Source organism: Myripristis murdjan, chromosome 13 (assembly GCF_902150065.1).
Source record: "Myripristis murdjan chromosome 13, fMyrMur1.1, whole genome shotgun sequence".
In the NCBI taxonomy this organism is placed as follows: domain Eukaryota; kingdom Metazoa; phylum Chordata; class Actinopteri; order Holocentriformes; family Holocentridae; genus Myripristis; species Myripristis murdjan.
Genome location: NC_043992.1, coordinates 25,164,071 through 25,178,889, shown reverse-complemented (window position 1 = coordinate 25,178,889; position 14,819 = coordinate 25,164,071). Strand labels below are relative to the sequence as shown.

The following is a 14,819-nucleotide window of genomic DNA, read 5'->3' as shown; positions in this document are numbered from 1 at the left end:
ACGCGTCTTCCAATCTCGACATGTAACGTCACGTCACGTGACACTAGAGCACGCGTCACGTGGTTTCACCGTTCATGTGATTTGTGTTTTGACTTCGCTGCCAAGGTTTGACGTTTTTTACATTTCTTTCAAAGTATAACACGAGTTTAGGTTACCATTTTAGATGTTACAGTTTCTCCACGGGCAAAGTAACATACTGAGATGAAAACAGACCCGTTTCCATGTTTTATTGAGACATTACTGTCGTTTTTACGTGTCTGTTTGCTCTCCATGATTTGTCTGTGCAAATTAGCTAACATCTGGAGGGTCTTTCACAAATCAGGATTAGTCAGATAATTTTTAAACGGTTGTGTAGTGTCTTATGGGTCTTTAAATTTAAATCGCCAGCATACGGCGTAATCTACAGCCAAGGTTTGCTTGCTTGTGTGTGTGTGTGTGTGTGTGTGTGTGTGTGTGTGTGTGTGTGTGTGTGTGTGTGTATGTGTGTGTAAATGAATGAAAGCAGCCATGGCCAACAGGTACCCGATTGTGGTGCAGGGCGAGGCGTCAGAGACAGACTCCGATGAAGAAGTCTACATCACGTCCCTGTCTGCGCCCCAAACTGTGTCAGTGGGAGCCAAGGTTGTCTCACATGGCAGTGTGTGTGTGTGTCACGTGTGTGTGTGTGTGTGTGTGTGTGTGTGTGTGAGAGAGAGAGAGCGAGAGCGAGGGAAGCCACGATCCTGTGTGTGAGAAAGAAAGGAGAGCAAGCAAGTATGTATGTAAGAGAAAGAGACAAGAGACTGATAGAACAAGAGTGTGTGTTTGTGAGAGAGAAGATAGCAGTAACACCAGTGTGTGTGTGTGTGTGTGTGTGTGTCTATCCATTTGTATGCTCTGCACCTATGCAGTCCATGTCTCCACCACTCCTGTCATGAGACTAATCCGTTTTTCTGTGTCCCTGGATGCTGCCAGGTTCCTGGGGAGGCGTCTGAGACAGACAGCGAGGATGAGCCGGAGCGGGCGGACAGAGAGCCGAGAGCCGACACGAGTGCAGCAGCGATCCAGGAGAGCGCTCAGATACTGAGGAGAGACCTGCCTCCTCTCATAGTAGTCAGAGACCATCCTGATATACAGTCAATAGTGGAAGACAGGCCGAGCCCGACCCACAGACCACAAGGTGAGGAAGAGCAGCTTTAATTTTATTAATAACAGTCATCATCATCATCATCATCATCATCATCATCATCTCCATAATCATGACAATACACAAGCTTATTCTGGTTCAAAACCACATGTTATGGATTGGTAGTCATAATTTCAGTAGTAAACGTCACCTGTCATTGGTGTGTTTCTGTTGGTCATCCCTGTAAATATGAAAACTGTCAGAGTGCAGTTCTGAGCATCACTTCCTCTATTCTATCAAAATCTGATCAGAGAGGTCTCAGATCATCATCTCCATAATCTTCTCTATAATCAGACCAGATCTACGATCAGAGAGGTCCCAGATCAGATGGACAAATGAGCAAAGAAATGGTCATGCAAATCCACTTTAGTTTCAGCTATTATTAATTTTTTCCAGGTGACACCCTGCTACAGCAGAAGCTGCAGGAGTCTAACAGTCGGCTGTACTCTGATGTGGGACACGCACTTCGGCAGGCTTATGGCAATGCCAGCCGAGAGGTTCGTTGATATGTATCACATTCTAGGTATTTACAGAGAAAACACTATAGAGCTCTGCCAACAAGCCCTTATGCAGCTTATTGATTCTCCAGTGTTGTGAAACTGAGTATTTGAGCACAAAACATATTGCATATTGCAGTAATTTTTTGTGTGTAATGGTGCCCAGCAAGAAAAAAATACTACATAGTATATGATGTAAGAGATACCATGCAGCCAGTGGAGTTTCCACTGTGGCTAGATTGTTCACAGACAGTCTTATGTGGAGCATCTAAATGTAATTGTAAACAGTAGATAAAATAGGCCTACACCCCCTAGAGTGTAAGTAAACATATAGTCTACATTTTATGAATGAGCACACAGGTTCACTCCTGTAGCAGCAGTCCTCACCATGAGGTACCTGTAAAACTTGGAAGAGAACTTGGAAAACTGCACCGTGGAAGTTATGATTGTTTCATGTGTTGAACTGCATGAGAAATGAGTGTTCAGTGTAACCGCCACTGTCACTGGTACCTGAGCAGTTTTCCAAGTCTCATGAATCAAGATAATCATTTCCATAATAACAATAAAAACATCCTGTGTCATTCATCTTGTATCAGCTAAGTGACCCACCAGAACTGTTCATTTGAACTGGAATGCCCCTTGTTTACCCAGTTTACCCCTTTCTTACCCAGTTTATTTTTGTTACAGGTGCGCAGTGCTACAGCTCAGCTCAATGCCTCACAGAGTGCCATTATCAATACTTCTCACAGCATCAGATTAATACTCGATGACCTGAAGGCTGTGTCGGAGAAGATAGACATCATCACCAGCTGCCATCTCCTGCCTGATATTAACATCAGTAATCCAGTTAATAATACAACCCCCGTGCCTTAAAGAATGAGCATTATTATTATTATTATTATTAAACGTATCGGTTATACATAGAATTATAGGTATATTGGAGAGAGGGACAGTTTTTCCTCCACAGTAGGTTTTCAAAATATATTACAAATTACAAATAGTACATACAGTACACTTATGAACAGCTTCAGGTTACATTTAAACCTCTGGTTCAGCTGTTAAATATTGTTTGTCCCTGTGCTGAGATCTTCAGATAAACTTGTAAGACGATGGAGTCAGTCTGAGTAAGAAAAATACATGCACATCGGTTTTGGGACTTTTTGCCTGGATTACACTTTTGTTTACATTTCACATTTTTACTGTTTGTTGTTTGTGAAAATAACTTAAACCCAATGTTATCGCTCCATATCAGCTATAAGAACAGGTTTATACATTGCTCTGTGCTCCCCTGTTATAGGCAGGTGAAAAAAAGCAGACTTGAGCATTTTTTTAAATGAATTTTAAAACTGTTGTGTTATAATATAAAATGCCAGAAATAATGGAAACTAATATTTAAAAAATAAAAATCAAAGTAGTGTTTAAAGGTGGAATACTGATTTTATTTCTGTACATTTTGTTTTATTGGTGTTTTTAAATATAAAGCAAATATGCTTGTCTATGTTTGCAAAGCACACGATGTTGATACACAGACCTTATTCCCAGTAACTGGAATCCAGCCACAGACAAGTTAGTCCAGACTAGAACATTGTTGAAGCAGCTCATGATTTGACATTTATTGGTAATAATCATTAAAAAAAAAAAAAAAAAAAAAAAAGTAGAGTTTGAATATTTCTGTACCTCACACTGAAGAGAAACGTGACAGTAAAAACAAACTAAAATACCAAAAAAAAAAAAAAGTGCAGAAAAATCTTTGTTAGCTGATTGTGCAGTGTGTGTGGAAGGTGCTTGAATTAAACAGCCCTGGGCTGAAATCCTCACTTCACAGCAGTATCAAAATTTAACCAGTGAGCTCCTCTGAGAATAATGTTGAAGGTTACACATCAGAGTACTGTGCAGTACATCTAACTCAGATTCATGTACGTACATGGATGCAGTATGAAATATGAAAAACCCATCCCTATCAAACTGAGGAATTGCTCTTGTTCTTTCAGTCGTAGCTGGACCTGAGAGCAGCCTTTTCCCAAACAGCAGAAAGGGTTATAAGACGTTTCGCTCACACAAACAAACAATTTGTTGTATCACATGTTGGAGGTATTCACTTCAGTTCAGCCTGTCTCTGTTCAGTTTAGTTCCATTTAATCTCAGCAGTGGAAAACATCCTCGTCAGTGATGAACTCAGGGCGCTACTGGTATGCTAGGAATCCAACCTTAGTCCTGTTCTTTGAATTGTTTCAATCAGGTAGTTTTCTACCTAGATGTTTATCTGTCCAACATCTGTTGAATCATTCAACCATCAGTCCACCCATCCATCTATATACACAGTACATGTGACCAGTGATCAGATTGGCGTGTAGACGTACACCAGCACCACCACCAAAAGGTTGAGAACTGTGCCTACAATACCCAGAATGCCATACACCTGGTCACAGTCGATCTTGCACCGGGACGGTTCAGGGGGCACATTTACCAAATCGGTCACCTGAGGGAGAGAGGGAAGTGTGTGCAAATATGTTCACTGCAGAAATGAAAAACAAGATTCATTTTGGTGTCATGACATATTTCAGCCACCTGGTGGTGCCATTGCTACAGATAGTATGAGGTTAGGCAAAAGCAGGGAAATTAAATTGATGAGACAGTTTCTTTGCGTTTCTATTCTATTCTGTTCTGTTCTGTTCTAGACTAATCTGTTCTTACGTTTGCAGTCAAATCTCATATCTGCAAACGGTTTATGTCCTACCATAAAGGTGTCCCACGTAAATTCATTGAATGTTATTTATTCATTGACAGACACAAAATTTTGAGTAAAAGGAATAGATAGAAACTATTCTGTAGTATTCCTCTCTACATTTGTCTATTTTCACAGTTCTTTTGAAGAGGTAAGACATGTGGTCACTATAAAATACTGAATGCTGAATATTTAGCAAATCTTTTGTCTGATGAGTTACAGAAAGTTTTGTTTATTACAGATTGGGATATTTACCTCTCTGCTGTCTCGTTGTCTTACTTCACTGTGATGTTCCATAGGTCTGGGCTCCATTGTTCACTCTCCAAACTCTTATCAGATCGCAATAAAGTCCCCAGTCATGGATAAATCCAAGTCACAGATCCAAATATTCACAGGGAAAACACCTGATAGGACTTTGTTCACCACTGGTAGCTCTTGGAGTACACGTCTTCTTTTTCTTCGTTCATCCGGGCTTCAGAGACCCACAGGTCAGTAATAAATAAGAGAATAAATGGAGGCTATTTCAGACTCTAAGTCGTGTCTAGCGGTGGAGACTGAGACTGACACATAAGGCCAAAAAGCTGCTGCTCAGCTGCCCAGCCTGCTATTTCTGTGTCAGGTCATATGTAGTTGGCTCGTAGCTCCTTCTGTGTGTATGTGTTTTTGTCTCCAGTGGGTTATGTTACCGTGGAAGAAAACAGGCCTCAAATACTTTGTGATGACATCACCAGTGCCCTCTTATGTGTGTGTGTGTGCGTGTCTGTGTGCATGTGTGTCTGCCAGCACTCTCCGAGTATTCCTCTCTGTCTGAATGATGGATGAGATTTATCGGTTTCTCTCTGAAGGTGTGTACGTGTACGTGTACGTGTGTGTTAAGACTCAGAAAGCCCTCAACGAAGATGAGGGAAATCCCAGAAGAGAAATCGCCCGATGCCTGTGCTGCTGCTATTGACAATCAGTGTCACGTTAAACACCTCCAACTTACTTTGGGGATTTTTTGTAACAAATTGAGCTTTAATGTCATGAAGCTGAAAAAACACACAGAGCTATATTAAGTCATAACATCCATCATGTTTGAAGCAGACAGGAGAGTGGAATATTATTATCCATTATGGCTTCAGTACAGGAAAGGTCAAGGCACTGAAGGTCAGAGGTGAGAGGTTAGTTAGAGGTTAAGCTGAGTTCCCCTGGTCATTTTTTTATGATTGCATTTGAACCTAAAAATGGGGTTGGGAGGACACTAAAAGTGGTATAAAAACAAACAAAAAACCATCCAAAACTGCTTACAATGTTTCTGAAGTCCATGCAAATGATAATTTTCACCAAATTAACCTGTGCAACAGGTTGAAAAAAATTATTGTGAGATACAAGAAAAATAATTTAAATGCTTCAAATTGCTTCTTTCAAGGGCAAAAAGTCAACACAGCTACCACTGATGGACTATAAGAGAGGATTTTGTCATTTGGTTTGAAAGGAGTTAAGACTCAGTGCACTAGTTAAATTCAAATGTACTGCACTCTCTTTTTATTGCTGATATAATGTCAAATTAGTGAATATAAAAGTGAAACTTGTGTTATGGTGATGAGACTTTTTTGTTGTTTCTTATGAAATTGTTTTGCTTTGCCACAGTTGTCTTGAGATACACAGAAATTATAGACACTAACCTAAGACACACTATAGGTTCAAAAACTCTCCTCCTCACCGTCCTCTGCATATTGTAGCAACCATAATGAAGCTAACATGCCAAAAAAAACAATATTTAAAGTCATGCAAAACTGCAAGTGATCAATTAAAGTGAGGACCTTTATATTTAACTGGAATAAACAGGTAGGCTATCAGTGACTCAGTGTGATGATGTCTATGTAGGCTCAACCACCAAATTACATGGCAATTCTTTTTTTTTTTTTTTTTTGTCACTTCAGTCCCATAACAATTTTCCCATAACAGCATTAAATATTTTAAACACTCTTCTTTGAGAGGCTACAGTGGTATCTTAGTGTCTGTAAGTCTTTCTTCCACCGGTTTCATATTATCAGATGTGTGTGCTGTGTATCAAGTCAGGCTCTGTGGGATATTATAGCAGCATTCTTGTCACGTATCTACACTTTGAACCCATGGCACTAGGGGTTGTGACCCCAAAGCCTTTTCCTCCCTGAGGGTTTGACCTACATATGCTCCTCTGCTCCTGCCCTGGAAGATAAACCTGCACAGTGATGATTATGAAGCCCTGTTCTCTGCCGGTTTACTCTTGTGTCTATTTACTTGTGTGTCAGCGTTTACAGTAATGTAGATCTGTCTCGACTCACTGTGGATCTCCTGGTCTGTCAGCCTGCCAGATCTTCTATCACACTCTCAAATCTTAACTACTTTCATGTTTAATATGTCTTTAGGGTTATTTTGTGTCTCTGTGTCCCTCAACAACTGGCCATTACAGTGAGTGACAGAGGTGATTGATCAGGGACTCTCATGGGACTGAAGATGGAGTGAGTATAATGAAACTCCAGAGACACGGCAATCTCCAGCCATCATTTGAGGAACCTGCCTTTTCAGCTAAAGACGCATTTGTTGCATCCCTTGATATCTATTATCTCTCTAGTGTGTGTGTGTGTGTGTGTGTGTGTGTGTGTGTATTTATCCCTTAGCAATCCCTTCATTCCAGCTGTGCTGACTGAGCTGCAGGCTTTGAGCGCTAAATGAATGAGGAGCAATTTACAATGGTGGGATACCCAAAACACAGGAGGACAAGACTCTAAAAAACACCACTGAGACAACAGAGTCAGCACTGACACAGAACCAAAACAGTCATCCTTCTCATGTCTTGCAGTCGCTCTTCATTATACAGTAATTAAGCTCCAGAATAAGTCATTTCTGATACATGGTAGCATGTGATTTGTGCTTATTTTCTGTTTCATTGTTTTACTTAGAAAGAAGAAAGATAGATAGATAGATAGATAGATAGATAGATAGATAGATAGATAGACAGACAGACAGACAGACAGACAGACAGATAGATAGATAGATAGATAGATAGATAGATAGATAGATAGATAGATAGATAGATAGATAGATAGGCAATACCTCAATAGAATCTAAGTTGATATGTTACCGTCAAAGTCATTTGCTCTCTGTCAGTGGGATATGTGATGCATTCGCAAAGTGAATGGATTCCAGTGAGCAGAAGCAGCAAATGCAAATTTGAATTTCATCTTTCAAGATGCACTGTAGCTTGTGCATTAAACAGTGACCTAGGTGCATCTGAAGTACCACAGAGACGATAAACATGAGCGGAAAACAATGTGACTCAGTGGGTATTTTCCTTTTAGGTTGAATGAACTTCTGTGGGAATTGTTACACTCAACAGGCAACTAGGACATTATATTACTGTTTACATAAAACATCTTTCCCTGCTCTAGTGACAGTGGCTTGAGGCTCAAAGCCAGGGATGGGGTTCATGCTTGAGCTGGCAAACTAACTAAAGACTAAAATAGGAACACCGCAAACAATGGACCAAGGCACTGAGAACAGAAAATATTGTGGTATGCAAAGGTTACAGGAAAACAGAGAGAGAGAGAGCGAAGAGAGTGAGCAAGGAGGAAAACAAGCAAAATTAACAAAAATGCTTGATTATAGATTTGAGCATTGGTCAAATTTATGCTACAGCTTGTGTGTGTGTGTGTGTGTGTGTGTGTGTGTGTGTGTGTGTGTGTGTGTGTGTGTGTGTGTGTGTGTGTGTGTGTGTGTGTGTGTGTGTGCGTGTGTGTGTTTGTGTGTGTGTGTGTGTGCACGTGCAGAGGGCAGCCACCCATATTAGCCAGGTCAGTGGCTGTCTCATGGGGCGCCTGAGGACACGCTGCCAGTTTATCTGGCTGACTGAACATGGCTGCGCACAACAGTACAGGTCTGCCAATGCAACTATTGTACTTAAAAACCAGGTCTACGCAGTGGGTGATAACCCTCTTTTACAATGTAGACCTGTTTCCCAGCACTAAGTGGGCACAACAGACAAGATGACAGCATCCAGTCCTTGCTGCTGCGGGCTGTGCTTCCACCTCTGGTGCTCTGCAGCTTCAGTTTGTATTTGTGTGGTTTGTTATTAACCTCGCACAGCCATCTGATTTTGCACGTTCATTTTCTTTTGACAAGTGAAACCATTTGGCCACACTTCAACCGAAGAGTTGTTGGAAGTCACAAAACGGCTGGACCAACCAGCGTCCTTTGAGGAACCACAGGCATGGCTGAGGTGAATGATCTTCCTGATGCAACCAGCAAGAACTGTGTATTAACATGTTACCAAGCTAGTGATATGAATGCTTGCACCTCCACCATAACAGTTGCTGCTGTTTAGCTCTGGCACTCTCATACTGCATCATATGGTTCATTTGTCTGATTGTTCAAGTGAAGTCCAAGTTAGCCAGTGACTGGCAGGTGACTGATCCTCCTACTATCTGCTATGTATTTTTGAAAATGCCCATTGCTGCAACTCCTCTTCCGTAGTAATCTAAACCAAACAGTGTCCAGGCTGTGGTGAACACCAGAAACAAAATCAGAGTGTGGCTATTTTACCCTGTTTTGTCACTCCATTTGAATTTGTGAGTAGTTGCAGTTTTTTCCTTTCCTACAGAGCCCTGGAGAGACCATGGATATTCTTCTACTTCTTCTTCTTCTTCTTCTTCTTCTTCTTCTTCTTCTTCTTCTTCTTCTTCTTCTTCTTCTTCTTCATTTTGGGCCCTTAAAATACAAGGTTGAAGTCACAAAGTCCTGATACATGTAAACAATTTTCTTTTTCATGCAATCATTTTTTTTTTCAAGCTCTCAAACTCATAAAATTGTTCCCATGTTTTGCTTTGATTGTACACTTGTCTAAGGAAAACATGCCCATGATTTAATGGATGAGCTGACAGCAACCATCTGTGTAGTTCTGGACAGAGGTTATTTAGTTGTATATTGGAGTAGGGATGCACTATGGAGACATATTGAGAGCTTTTGCCTCCTGTGGCATTACCGAGGACACTTAATGAACACCCTGAGGATGTGTAGACTTTATTGGCATCAATAAACTTATTTATTTCAAGTCACTGAATTCAATGTATTTGAAAAGCAACAACAGATTGCATGGCTATAGATGGAGTTTACAGGACGATATCCGAAAGCAGAATGTATTATGAATTATTGTAATTAAAAAAGTTGTGTATTTTTTTATTTTCATTTCTGAATTTTTTGGGCAACATTTTTGAGATGCAGTAAGGGCACACATGCAATATAGGAGAGTGATCTAGTCTCTGGCATCGTGGGCACATTTATAGTGGGAACATTTATATTAGGATTGTGTGACCTAAAAAATAAATATATCTATATCTATATCTATATCTAAATATATAGATAAGTAGATATAAATGTAAATGCAGATATAGATATGGATTCCTGCAGCTCTGCACTTTTTATTCTGTTTTTTCTTTCTTTCATTCTTTCTTTCTTTATTTTATTTTTTTTTTTTTTGGCCTCATTGTGTTTGGCCCACTTGCTTGCCACATGTTTTCTCACTATCCCAGCCCTTGTGTTTCTAGTTTAACCATGAAGGAATCAAGGTTTCAGTCTCTATCGGTCTCTTCATTCTTTTCCTAAAATTCGTCTTAACCTTTTTTGATTTGATAAAATTTACTTTAATTGAGCGCATTTGATTTTATCTAATATTTGCCCACTTTGCACCCATTGCACTCCTGGCCTGGAAGGATTAACAGTGGCAGACTATAACAGTGATTAAGGGCTCTAAATAAACTTGAACTTATGCAAACTAGAGCCTGAATGGTGCCTAGCTTTCAAGCTGAGCATTTGTCGGGAAAAGGTAAAACTGTGGGCTCACGACCCAACTAACTCAGATATTGGCCTACATGTAGCGATTCTAACTGATTAAGATGCCCTGATTCACCCGGGCTCAGCAGACACTGGAGCAGTGGGGTGGTTTCTCAGGTGGACTGTCTTGTTGGTTGAGAGGGTTGAGGACTCACTTTCCGGCCTCCTAATGTATTTGTCCAACAAAAAGGGGGGCAGCAGGGTTTTTTCAGGGTAAAATGGCCCTTTATATAATCCTGATATTAGGGACAGGTAACCGGAGTTCTATCCTTATAAATCTTTCATGCAGATAAATAATGAATGGCAAACCTGTGAGTGTAGGCAATGGTACAGAACAGATATAGATATGTAAAATGTACCGTGCTGCATGTTCTTTGTTTGTTGGTATTTTGTAATTCAGAGTGCACAGACAAGTTCAGGGCTGAGCAGGCCAGCTTGGACAGAATGCCACAAGGTCAGATTTTTATTCTAATCCTATGGTTAGTTTGTCATTTTAGGATGATTTTTATAATAGAATTTCACAATAAGAGGAGACATTTACTTGGAGATCTGTGTCCTGAGTCGAGGTTTTTTTTTCTTCTTAATTATCTGTCTTTCTTTCTTTCTATTATAATGTAGTGAATCAGGCCTCATCCCTAAGTGCACAAGTTTACAGTTGCATCAAATAGATGTAAATTAGGGGCAGAATGAAAATGCTAACGAGCAGATTTAAATAAATAAATCCATAAAAAATGTAAGTGGAAGCTCTCTAGAATATGTTTATGGTCGGTGTACATAATTTTAATGTATTCTAATGTATAGTCATGGATCTTGTTGACTCGTGCAACTAATGATTTTCTGTTTTCCATGCTTCATTGACTAATGTTTGCAAAAATGTCTCATGTGAATTATGATAATTATATAGTGGCTCTTACATGAACCCCCACCCCCACAAAAACCTACTTTCCAACTTGCTACTTGCATTAAATCAATGCCAGAACTTCCATTTAAAACCCATGTATTTCTAACATTTGTCATAATAAACAGCTGAGCTCCTTGAGTGTGAAATTTTCCATCTTTATTTGCATTACTGTATATAAAGACTACATGAAAATACGCCAGAGGTTCGCAACAAACTTTGAGTCTGTTTGACAACTGCACTGGAATTGAAAACAATAACAATGTTGTGATACAATTGTAGATGACACAGATATATTATTCAGTGTTCCTCTCTTTAACTTTGCAATTTCTTGCCTTAGACAAACAAATTTATTATTTGCTGAAGCAAGTGGACATAAAGCATGGAGCTTCTCTGCTTCAGTAACACTGTAGCAGCTATTGTCCTTGAATATTAAACAGTACAAAAAAAAAATTCAATATGTAACACAAACCTGCAGCTGCTGGGTCTTTTCTTTGGCATTCTGATGTCACAAAGTTGCCGCTGAATTGCTCGTCCTGTCTACTCAGGCATTAATTTTTCCCCTAAATGAACCATAAAGTATGAAAGAGATGAAATGGCCATTCAGAATGAATATCAGGCTAACCTTACAGTGAACCCACATTTTCTTAACCTCTCTTTGGCTGAGATGTAATGCTGTAGTGATGCAGAAAACATGCAGCACAGAAATGGACAAGACTGTACAAGACCGTGGAGCTTCAATTCAATCTTCCTACACGAAAATCAGCTGTGTTGTCTTTGTCTTACATGCATTGTTTTGCCAAAATTAGGGATTTAAGACAAATAAATCGGTGCACGTGCACTTCAAAACATGACTGGGGCTTTGCTGCTCAGACTCTCCCGCTGTCATGGCTCTGATGTGTGTGAGACATGACAGACAAGGTTTAAAGAAAGAAAACTGAACCCCGAGGATGGTGAAACGAAAGCACATTCGCATTGTGGCCTGTAATATTTCTGTGATATTCGTGTAACTCTATTGTGTCTAAAGAATCTGTTCAGACACATTCTTTAGACACAATTTAAGAAAAACTCACGCATGTTGTCAATATATATTTTAGAGACCCCCAAATTTCTCAAATCATATCTTTCGGGGAGCTCATATAATGAGGACCTGAGCTGTCCCTGGTTCTCTTGCTGTTCCCACCCTCAAAGTAGTGTTTTTATTCATTAAACAGTTGCTTTATAGCCAAACTGCACTTTTTTTTTGTTTTGCTGGAGACTTTCTCTGTTGGAAAAGTGCTGGTCTGGCCAGTGTCGGGGGTGTTGGGCTGGACCAGAGCTTAATCCAGAGGAGGACAGGTGAGTAGGTGGTCCTTCAATCCGTCCTGAGACACGTCTGACACACGTCCCAGGCCACCTCCGAATGCCGAATGTGGCCTGAGTGATCAGATCTAAAGATGCACTGACGATGCATTGCTACCTGAACTTAGAGGTGTCAGGTGGTGATCGGATCACTCAGGACACATGTTTATACCAGGTGGAAACAGGGTCTTTGCTTTGGTTGAACATTGCACTAACTCAGAATGAGCATTTCTGAGTCCAGACCTAGAGTGAACTTTTGCTTCTTCTTCTTTTTTTTTTTCAACCTTGCCTCCTCATATTTAACAGGGTAATGGGAAGGAATGCAGGCTCAGATGTATTTTGATCCACCTGTTTTATGTTTTAATATTTTGATGTTTCCTTGTGGTATTCTGGGCTGCGTCCCTAACATCACGTGCATGCACAATAATATGACTTAACTTGTAGAATAAATATGAAATAAACAAAACAAAACCATGATCAGGCATCCTAGTAAATCCTACATTGTAATATTCTGTATTCTGATGCTGAGTGAGACATATTGAGTTTCCTTGTGCAATCAAAGTGTGTGTTATGTGTGTGAGTGTGCATATGTATATATTGAGGAGGTGACTGAATGTCCATGAGTACGGCAGATGGCCAGGACTTGCCCCAAGGCTCTCTTCTCCTATTGGCCGGCTTGGCAACGAGTCTGTCATGGAAAAATACTGGTCATGACCGAAAGCTTTCACTGCATTCAGAACATGTAGCCCAGGTACTGTGGGCATTAGGGCTAGCATGAATATTTGATGGTGGACTTGTCTTTGCACTATACACACACACGCACACACATGCACACAACACACACAAACACGCACAAATTGGACATATTGGACTTTTACCAATACATCATGGTATTGGTGTATTGGTATTGTCCTTTTATCAAATATTGGCTCATCAGTGATGGGCCTACCTGACCACAGCTACATAAAACATTCTGTGAAATCTGCAATCACGTGCTATTTTCATAGTAATCATGGTGACATAGTAGGTCATAGTAACACATTTTTATTATGTTTTGTTTCTTTTGTTTTATTTGTTCTTCATTTACAGGCCAAATGTTGTCCAGAATTTCTCCCTCCATTGAATAGGTGGGGATGGGTCACCATGCCTTACTGAGCTGCTAATTCATCTAAAATCATGTGTCCCATGCTGCTTTTCCACCATGCCACACTATTGTGGGAGAAACACTGAACGGCTGTCATTTGAATGCCTATTGAAAACGAAAATGGCCATGCTAAAAAATATTGAATATTGGCACAAAATATTGACTATCATTTAGTTCAGTCTAAAAATATCAACATCTGTATCAGTCTTTAAAATCACTTATTGATGGAACTGTAGTCTGTATCCAAATAAACCTGAGCAAAATAGCTGAGTTGTTAGCTGAGTTGTTAGCAATAATATTGTCAGCAAGTGATTTATTTATTTATTTATTTATTTATTTATTTATTTTATGATGCAGTACAAGTTGATCAAAAATAGTTTTTTGTATTTCAAACTATTTTCAAATGTGTGTTTTTTTTTTGTTTTTTTTGTTTTTTTTGTTTTTTTACAACTGTCACTGACTGGAGATGTGGCTCACACTATACTTTCATGCACTCTTAGAAAAAAAATGGCTCAATAAACCGCATTGTAGTTATTAAACAGCCTGACAAGTCGCACCGGTCCCAGCCTGCTAACAAACCTCTCAGTGTGAGCTGGAAGAGAAATAAAATCAAATTCATGTAGAGTTGCTAGCTTACTACTGTGTGTGTGTGTGTGTGTGTGTGTGTGTGTGTGTGTGTGTGTGTGTGTGCTGTACATAGAGAGAGAGACAGAGCGAGAGCAGCCCAAGGCTATCAGGCAGAATCAAACCGTCCTCTTTTGATTCGTCTCCTTCAGTGGTTTGGAACTGATCCCACCTTTTAGTAAATGCTAACATCTTAACAAATGCTAATTTTTCCAGCAGTCAGATGTGGTTAGGTGTGTCTTATGTTTTTCCAGTATTCTGTAGACATGACCATGGAAATGCGTAAAGCCATATCTGATGCGGACTTTCTGTACTTCCTATAGGTTATTTGTTCAGACTGCAGGCAAATCAGATTTGTTTCCCAAATCAGATCATTAAAACAGACTGTCCGTACTCACTTGTACTTATTTGCAAGTGATCAGATTGAATTTGTGTTTCCTGACATCACCAACCTATCTGCATGGATTGCTGTGGTCATAATGATGTGGAAGTAACTATATACGCTGGTGACATGGTTTTCTAACGCAGAAGCATGATGAAGGTCCATCATATCGCCCTCCAAACAATAGCGTTGC

At 39.9% G+C, this 14,819-nt stretch overlaps 2 protein-coding genes across 3 annotated transcripts in view; both read left to right on the top strand.

The window, feature by feature from the left end:
• LOC115369945 (mRNA decay activator protein ZFP36) overlaps nucleotides 1-13,333 on the top strand; it is a 29,852-nt gene extending 16,519 nt beyond the window's left edge. Inside the window, exon 4 of the transcript XR_003929205.1 lies at nucleotides 13,286-13,333. The gene's annotated coding sequence lies outside the window, so the exon portion shown is untranslated. The remainder of the gene's footprint in view (nucleotides 1-13,285) is intronic.
• Nucleotides 2-2,965, top strand: bloc1s3 (biogenesis of lysosomal organelles complex-1, subunit 3). 2 transcript variants are annotated; one of them, XM_030066685.1, is made up of 5 exons: nucleotides 2-105; nucleotides 506-621; nucleotides 955-1,159; nucleotides 1,562-1,662; nucleotides 2,350-2,965. In XM_030066685.1, exons 2-5 carry the CDS (start codon nucleotides 508-510, stop codon nucleotides 2,533-2,535), a joined length of 606 nt encoding a protein of 201 aa, XP_029922545.1. In that variant the 5' UTR covers nucleotides 2-105; nucleotides 506-507; the 3' UTR covers nucleotides 2,536-2,965. The 2 variants fall into 2 exon arrangements, with proteins under 2 accessions (XP_029922545.1, XP_029922546.1); XM_030066686.1 differs by having other exon boundaries at nucleotides 87-105; nucleotides 503-621.
• Nucleotides 13,334-14,819: the final 1,486 nt, after the last annotated feature.